Here is a 9,709-nt window from a genome sequence, read left to right as displayed (position 1 = left end):
GAGATCCACCAAATAATGCTATCCAAAGATTGCCATCTGTATCTATAGTCATTCCATCAGGTACCCCTTTCAAATCAGTCTTATTGAGATCGAATACAATCCTCTTATTAGCTAAAACATAAATTATAAACATACATAAATAAATAATAAATTCTATTTTTAAATTTTACGCTTCGTGGTTGATGTAATTTTCAGTAACATATGATATATACTTTTGCACATTTGCTTATAATATAATTTCAAATGGAAACTCTAATATCTTACATATAGTTCCATTATTCGGATTGTAATCATACGCTGCAACTTGACGAGTAGGTGAATCAATATAATACAAAGTGTCGTCTTGAGTATTCCATGCCAATCCGTTACTTAATGTAACAGGTGATATTTCCTTTTTTGGCTCAAAATCATCATCAACGCGATATAATGTCCCTAAATTGGGAGGTACCTCTCCATTGACTTCATTACCCATAGTACCTATGAAAAATATATATTAGGCGTAAGCAAACAAATCGCATTTCTATAATTCGTGATATTTTTTTTTTACCGAGCCAAAATCTTCCAGCCGAGTCCACTTTTCCATCGTTAATTCTTGTTTGAGCCTGAGGAGAATCGACCGAACACAACACTTTGATTGGTACCTTAGATTTATTGCTGTCTCCGTCCCAAGTAACAAGAATAACATCTTTTCCTGAACCTGCTATAAGTTGGTCAACACTGTCATCCACAGGTACAGCAACCCCTACAGTCCCATGATCTGAAAAAGCATTGTGGAATTTATAAATTTTAAAATAACTGCTGTAAATTCAGTGAAACGTAAAAAAGCTGATAAAGAAATATGAATGTAACCAAAGGGGATAGGAAAAAAAGTCGTGGGCTCCTAAATTTTATAGGACAAAAATAATTAAAATCGCTTAAACGGACTATACTTAATGCTTATTCACAAGAAATTATTTTCAGAAAAGAAAAAGAAATTCGAGGTAAAAGTTATAGAAAGATTTTCTGAGACTATAGTGTTATAAATTTAAGGTTTTTCAGTTTGAAGAATCGGTTCACAATTTTAAGAGAAAAATTAAGTAAATTAGTAAATCGAATGTGTGATTTTGTGATTGTTTGCTAATAATTAATTAAAAATAATGTAAAGAAAATAAGTCTAATAATCCATCTCATATTCAACTATTCCTCCCCATTATGTTTAAAAGTCAATCTAATTTGACCTCCCCCTAATAAAGAAGAAATGTATAGTCTACCTATGTATGCGCTGGTCACAACACGTGTTGCGGGATCAAGTCTGCGTATATACTGATTAATTATGTCAACAAAATACAACTTTTGAGTACGATGGTCCCAATGGGGGCCTTCGGAATGGCTGTAAGTATCTGTCACTTTTTCGACTTTCACATTTTCACGCGTCTGCCTGTAAACAAATTATGATATTCGCATTATACATCCTAAAACAATTTTAAATTCAGTGAAAGAGAAGAAAAAGAAGATTGTAAAGGAGCGTAATTAAATTGAACAGACATACATCCACCATACAGGTGATAAGAAACCCGATTAAGACTCAGTTCCAAAACTCACGGTTAACTCTTAACCGAGGTTTAACTTATTCATTGTCTCTTTTTAATTCTAGAATTGGAAAGAAATGAAATATAAATTCAGTTGTGGAACTGTGCCGTGTAAACGTGATCATTAATTCCTATTCTTCCATTATGTCCATTATGACTTTATTGTATTGGGTTGTACATTGTATATCAATATATACAAGTTTTATATAATACTTAAAGTGAGCTTTCTAGAGGCACAAATCGATACAATGACAAGAACCATTCTGTCTTTGTTTAATTCTTACTGATTTTTTAACAAGGACAGGATGACTCTTGTGTCAATTTGTGTCTCTTGCTGTAAATATTTAAAAAATACTGCTGCAACATTGCTGAGGTAATATTGCAAAAAAGTTTTCGCAATGTCTCTGCAACATTGTATTGTAATATGTAACGTTGAAATGTTGCAGCAACGTTGTAACGTTGCTACAAGTTCCTGTGCTGTACGGGTAATTATGAAACTGACCGATCTCATAACTACCCAGACAGCACAGAATATTTATGATAAATATTTATTAATATTCATTTTTTTAAATGTTATATAGATATTTTATACATATTTTATATAAAGCTTTATTCGAAATATTATTAAAATATAGACGAAATATTTTATGCAATATTTATGATAAATATAAATAAATATTTCTAATGAGTATTTTTTATTTGGATTATAATGTCTCATTAAGTATTTTCATAGCATTTACTATAACTATTCTAATAAGTATTTCATAATATTTATAATAAATATTTATGATCTGTGCAATCTAAAACCACAAAAATATTTACAAAATATTTAAAATAAATCTTATAAATATTTCTAAATATTTTATAAATATTTTGTAAATATTGTGTGTTGTCTGGATATATTCCTCTGAAAAATGGAATAACTGGTTAGTTTCTAATTACGAATATTATTAAACCCGATTAATGTCCATTTCTACCAATATAGATTAATTTTAATCTCAGTTCTCTCTCAATTTATTTTCGCCTTTTTCTAGTTCTAAAGATTAGAAAAAGAGTAAGTTGAACCGAGATTAAAGTTAATATACATTAGTGGAAACGGACATAAGATGTAAATGTAGTCAATGTCTATAATTTATAGAAATTGTGCCTATAATTTATAGACATAAAACAATTAGAAGTAAGGATTAAATATAATGTACAATAGACACAATAATAAAATATAACGTACAGGGGGCCGTGTTCCGATATGCACTGCCAGTACTGAAAATTTATAGTTTACGATATGTATATTATAGATTTTCAGTAGTACAGTGTACACACACACACACACACACACATCGGAACACGCCTGTAAAATATAAAGACATAATTAATTATGAAGTCATATTTTATTTGTATTCATTGTATGTTACATTTAACTCCTCTCTCTACTTCTAATTTTTTATATTTAAATTTATATAGTACAAAATCTTATAATAAATATTGCAATAATGTTGTAATATTACAGCAATGTTTGTCGACATCTAGATGAAACCATCTTAGATGGCCATCTAGATGGAAAATTGGAACATCTCATCTTACATCTAGATTCTAGATTGTGCAAATATAAACCATCTTCATCTTCATCTTAGATAGAAAAATATACCATCTCATCTAAAAAAAATTTTAGATAATTTTAATTCGACATAAATAGGTTTGTTTCTTATAATTTTTCGCTGACATTTTTCTTTTTCTTACAATTTTCAACGAGTACTAAAAATGTATAGTATACGTAACGTGATTAACGTGAACTATGGATTTTCAGTGCTCCCAGTAAATTTCTGAACGCAGCCACTATAGATGTTCGGCGCCGACAGTGAATTATATACATATATGATATAATAGTGCACACGAGTGAAAAATCTGCGCGCAACCTATGGCATATTTGGACAAGGCGGTTTTGCTGAGCAGTGGCGCTGGCATAAGTCGCACTTGTGCAGCGTGCTGCTCGTACGAGCATATCGCGCGGCGACAAAACTTTGTTTTTGAAAAATAAAGACTTACAAATAAAAATGTGAGCATTTATATATCCTTTTTCCGATCAGCGCAACATTTTATGTTTATAATTATTTTAAAACAAAACCATCTAAAAAACAATCTAGATCACTTAACCATCTCATCTTTCATCTAGATTTTTGCAAATCAAAACCATCTTCATCTCATCTAAGATGGATTTACGGATTTCCATCTCATCTCCATCTAGATAATTTTAAAACCATAAGTGCAACACTGGTTGCAAGTATTCCTCCACTGTGCTCAAAACCTGATATAGCATATATGTTAAGCGTTATGAATTGTAAATGTTTGAAAAGTGACTTTTCATTATCATTTTGGAGTCATTGATGACTTGTATTTAAAAATAAAAAGACTTGTATTAAAATTGATTGGTAGAATAACTCATAATAAAATTTCTAATTGTATTAATTGTTATTTCTAATTTTCTTCTACGTTTAGATAATAAGATTTGAATAATTTTAATTTAGTATTGTCTAATTTTAATTTGGTACCGCAGGCTTGATAATTAAGTTAATGACCGATTAGATTAATTAAAATTTCACCCTTAAATAATGATTTAAAAACAGCAGTTGTAGATTGTGAACACACATGCATCGTAAATTTCGCATAGAAACTTCGGATGAACATTGAAATTTAAAACGGAAAATATGCCGTGTATTTATAGAATGATGTTTATTATAATGATATTAGTGCGCTATAAACAAGTCGAGATATTCTACAGTGTAACGCAAATTGTTGCGCGTTGATGAGCTAATATTGTCATAACTGCATTTTAATTACAGGCCTATGTAAGGTCCAAAGATAGAAATGTATGTTGAAAAGATTATGGAAGTGTTATATACAACTTGTATATAATCTATCACGTTCAAGATTATGCAACATTCGTTTGTTTTCCTGCACTTTATGCGAGAAGTGATGTTTATTTGATAAAGATTAAAAAATGAGATTATTCCATGTAAGAGATAAAATCATGTTTATGATTAAGAATAACATTGATTTAAAAATAACCAATTTTCAATGTAAATATCACAAATATCTGGAATTTAGAGATAGACATTATTTCTAAAATAAATATTCTATCTCTCTAAAGCTGAATACCAAATAGAGAGAGAGAGAGAGAAAGATTTGTGTCTATACATTATCTTTGTACAATTAATGTAGATTATCTTTAATCTCAGTTTAACTTATTTCTTTTAACTTATCTTTTTTCAGATAAATTCTAAGAATCAGAAAAAAATAAAAAGTAAGGTAAATACGAGATTAAAAATAATTTCCATTAAAATAATGAACTAAGTCAGCGCCTATCTCTAAAACTGACCTAGTCGACAAATTTTCATAAACGTAGAATTAAATATAAGTAGCAATGATTATGTGGACAGACAGATAGAAAAAGAAACGCGTAATTTCTATTCTTATCAGATAAAAATAAAAATCCTTGATGCTCTCTCTCTCTCTTCTCTCTCTCTCTCTCTCTCTCTCTCTCTCTCTCTCTCTCTCATACATGCATTATTCATATATATATTATTATTATTATTATTATTATTCATATATACATTACTACATTCATGCGGAAAGTTTCCACAAGAAATTTATTTAATACAGAATTTTTTGTGAAACAAATATAATATATCGGGTAATTGTTGAAAAAAAAATTTGTAATTCAATAAGAATGTATCTTTCAATAATAATTATTACTGTTGATTGAAGTTTTGAAATATTTTATGATTCAACCTGATGATCTTTTTTGATTAAAGTTTACTCAGTTTCTTTTTTTAATTGTATTTATTTCCAGGAAGATGGATGGTTATATATGTTTTAACTTTGATCTTTTGAAATATTTTTATCTTAGACTAACATCTCGAGTAAATTTAAATACTCGATACAATTCAACAGCACTCTGAATGTTGCTTCACCACATACATAAATTATGTTACGTACTACATTATTGTGTATTATTTTTAGTATTTAATGGAAAAACCAAGCGGTAAAAATGTAGATTTCGTTTCTCATTGTCTCGACAGAAGGAAATAATACTTATACGCACTAATATTATGACTTCCGTTTATTAATGTAGGTTCATGACATCTCGTCAATTTGTCGATGCATGTCCTTTCACTTACCCGTGAGCGAGGGCGACGAGAATGCACAACAGGGACACATATTTACAAATTGCTCTTCTCATGACGTGGTTTACAGTGTCGTAGTATTCGATTGGAAAGGAATGGCTCTTTCAGAGTAGGCTGAAAAGAACGAATAAAATCAGAACGCACGTCGGTTTACTTCTTATATGAGCGCTCCTACCTTCATGGTTTGGTCGAAACCTGTGGAGTTTTTCCACGAATCATAAATATCAGAATGTTAGATAGTGTTGATATTCACAAATTACTTAGAATCATTTTTTTCCTTCTTTTGACAGTAATTTGCGAAATTATTGTTGTGTTATTTAATGGCGTGTGAAAATGAAATATTTCAACGATCGATATTACTTACTATAACAATCTTTAATAGAGAAAGACTTCAGATATTGATTATAATTTGTGTGTGTGTGTGTGTGTGTGTGTGTGTGTGTGTGTGTGTATGTGTGTTATTGTGAAGATATATTGTACAAACTTTCACACGATGAAAATATGTTATATCACGAGGTGAGAACAGATCTTTTCAAATATTATATAAATATTAATATACAGATCGAATACGTATTTTTAGTATACTTTATTGGGTTGCTGAATCTTTTTCATGGTAGAAATGTTTTTGTATTATCAGGAATATTTCTAATACTCCTGATAGATGTATGTATAAGTGCCCTAGTAAAAAATATTAATAAATTATTTAAGATATTATCTAAACATATATGCACATAAAAATGAAGCGCATTAGGCTTCTGCAAATTAATGGATATATTAGATGCACTAAAGAATATTTGATATATGTATATTTGATTTACAGCATTATTGAAAATTTTTTTTAAGTAACGCGTTACCATTACCGTTATTTGCGGTAAAAAGTAATTCGTTACCATTACTCGTTACCGATTCTAAAAAGTAACGCGTTGCCATTACTTAAAAGTAATGATAAAAAATCGTTACTTTTCGTTATTTTTTTTCTAATTATGCAGACCTACTCACCGATTTTGATGAAATTAGGGCGATTCGACGCGCGTTTACACAAAATGAACAAATCTGGCAGAAAAATAAGTGTTGCTCTGCCCGGCAAAGTGAGATATTAATGGTTAAAGTTGATGACTATTGAGGTAAGGTTTCGTGTATAAATGCATCGAATGACCCTAGTTTCATTACAATTAATGAATAAGCCTGTCTTCTGCATCATTACACTTTTTTTTAATGTAAGAACAGGTTCCTAAGACAGAATGCTGAGACAAAATATAAATTAAATATAAAATATTTAGAAAGATATTTAACTTTGAACATTTTTATCTTTTATTAATATTTTACATACTTAATTCTACGGTATTTTATTATAAATAGATATTTTAATTTTTAGTGTTGTTATCTAAAGCGAGAATAGTGAAGAAAACAAAAAAAATAAGTAAAAAGTTTTTTGTTTATTTAGTACCTATAATCTTATTGTCCCTGACGGCCAAGATCTATAAAAAAATAAAAGAGTAACGGAGTCAATTTCGTTATTCGTTACTAAAGAAAATGTAACTTCGTTACTTTTTCGTTACTAATAAAAAAAAGTAACGGCGTTACCAAAAAAAAGAAATTAATCCGTTAATAAATCAAACTAATCAAGACTCCTTACAAATCAAAGAATTGGAAAGAGTAAGGGCACTAGGAGTCAGGCGCAGAAGACGTCGCGCAATTAATACACTTATAAAGAGTGAAACTTTTTTATTCACTAAACGCGTTTACATGTTTCGGCTCACTTTTTGAGCCTTCCTCAGAGCAAACACAAACCAACATATATAAACTAAATATTATCCTGTTATGGTGAGCTCCCCCACATCGAAAATTTAAATGCTAGGATTAACCAAAAAAGAAAAAGAAAGGAAAAATAAAAAAGGGGAAACATTGAAAATGTCGAATTAGAAAATATGGAAACTAATTTATCAAAAAACTTTAAGAATATAATTAATTATCCCACAAATAAGGACGCTCACGTTGATTACAAGGCACCATATCGCAAACATTACCATAAATAATTCAAGAACCGGTTCCTGATATGTTGGCCAGTCGGTATCAGACACAGTGAGTCACATTTTTTTTCTTTAGTTATTAGCTAGTATTTTTTCGAGATAACAAATAAAACAACATTAAAACGTTAGTCAATTCCAAAAAAAAGAAAATGAAAGTTGTGATGAAAGTGATCAGAAATTTCGTCAGAAGGACTCGTTACTGTGCACAAACGACATTATAGTTGTAACACATATATATGCGAATATATTTCAGTCAAAATGACCAGGGTACGCGCCTACTAACGTTAGTTTCGAGACGCGCCTACTTCCGGGATAATAGGACCCAATCAGTAGGCAATGTTTTTTAAATGTTTTTTAAACGTTTATTTTTCATTAATTTTACATTTTTCACGATTCGTTTTCAAAATTCATTAATTTAACGTTTATTTAACGTTTATTAAATGTTTATTCTACATTGTAACATTTTATTTGAAATAAATGTTTGAAAAAACGTTTTTTAAACATTTTTTTAACGTTTATTAAATGTTTATTTAACATTAATTATTCGTTTGAAATAAATGTTTGAAAAAATATTTTTAAACATTTTTTTAACGTTAATTAAACGTTTATTTAACATTAATTAAGTTAAATTTTTATGGCTTAAATAAAACAATATCAATCAAAATGAGCAATAGCCACAGCACAAGACGTTATTGTGAAGTCATATATTCAAAAATATCATAACAATAATAAAAATTTTTGTAGACGTTTTGGTCAAAATTTGACCATCTTCAGTACAATAAATTATGATATTCGCATGATTAAATTAATATAACATAAATACAATCAATTAAACATCACACAACCAATAAGTATTAAAATATATCCGCAATTAAAAAGTGGTCATACAAAACACTTGATAAGGTTACAATGTTCAACAATCGGATAAATGTTTTAAAAAAGTCGCATTAAAACAGTCGTCAATTAAAATTATATCTTGATTAATTTACAATTATTCAATTCACCTGATGTTTATTCCTTCATACTTGAAAAAATAAGTCAATAGAATTGCCAAAATTACAGTCGTCAGTTTTATATTTTTATTCTTTCAAAATGTGATCCTTTTATTTTTGAAAAATGAAGCTTTTTGAGAAACCGTGAGAACAACGTAATTGCCAAATTCACGTATTCTGCGACACAGTTCCTTTAAAATAATTAATTCAGACTTATTGTAAAAAATTTTTAAACCATTTGAGAATCTACTGCGAGAACAATTCTTAACAATGTGACCACATTGTTAAGGGGATGCTGGAGTGTCCTGTTTTACCATCAATTTTTAAAGACTCTTTTCTCTTAATTGTGTTTATGGATTGAAAAGTCCTTCTCCACAATCAAAGTATCGACAACAACACAGGCTGCCAGCTACAATGTAATGCGAAAAATGAAAGAAAATTAAAAATTGTAGTTTTGTCACCGGCTCCTGCAGTCAACTCGTCACAATATGTGCTGCATATAAGAGTTTCAGATTTTACCCGTTTAAAATAAGTAGCCAGCAGCCTACAGAAAACTTTGAACAACAATCCTATGCTTTTAGAAACGATGTAGGGGCTTTGGTACAAGAGAAAAGAGTCGCCAAAAATTTCGTTCGTATACTACGAATAAAATTAACGTGAAGCCATGAAACCGTGCAGTATTTTAGTTGATCTCTTTCTAAGAGATGGCGTTGCAATATGTCAGATAAGGACAGATGAATGCGTTTGAGCGAGACGCAACGATATAGATAGGTATAAGAAATGAATGAAAGATGTCACTATTATCGAATTTGGAATGTAAAAAAGTCTGTACTATCGACTTTTAGCGTTTTCGGCCCGATCGGGTTTGCACCAACCTCCCAGATAGACAAGCGTGCAATACCTGCACAAGATACCGCTACCGTACTGTTACTGTACTG

The 9,709-nt window shown here is 29.7% G+C and overlaps 1 protein-coding gene across 1 annotated transcript; it reads right to left on the bottom strand.

Moving 5' to 3' along the window:
- Positions 1-3: 3 nt before the first annotated feature.
- On the bottom strand, positions 4-5,942 carry LOC108757459 (regucalcin-like; the record flags this gene model as incomplete). Its single annotated transcript, XM_018501875.1, has 6 exons — positions 5,925-5,942; positions 5,744-5,863; positions 1,251-1,417; positions 548-757; positions 265-477; positions 4-111 (listed from the first exon to the last, which is right to left on the bottom strand). Coding segments are annotated over exons 2-6 (760 nt in total), but the record flags the coding sequence as incomplete, so codon positions are not given.
- Between the last annotated feature and the right edge of the window lie 3,767 nt (positions 5,943-9,709).

Source organism: Trachymyrmex cornetzi, unplaced genomic scaffold (genome assembly GCF_001594075.2).
Source record: "Trachymyrmex cornetzi isolate Tcor2-1 unplaced genomic scaffold, Tcor1.1 scaffold1435, whole genome shotgun sequence".
Taxonomy (NCBI): Eukaryota; Metazoa; Arthropoda; class Insecta; order Hymenoptera; family Formicidae; genus Trachymyrmex; species Trachymyrmex cornetzi.
Note: the sequence above shows the minus strand (reverse complement) of the source record. Positions and strands in the feature narration are given on the sequence as shown.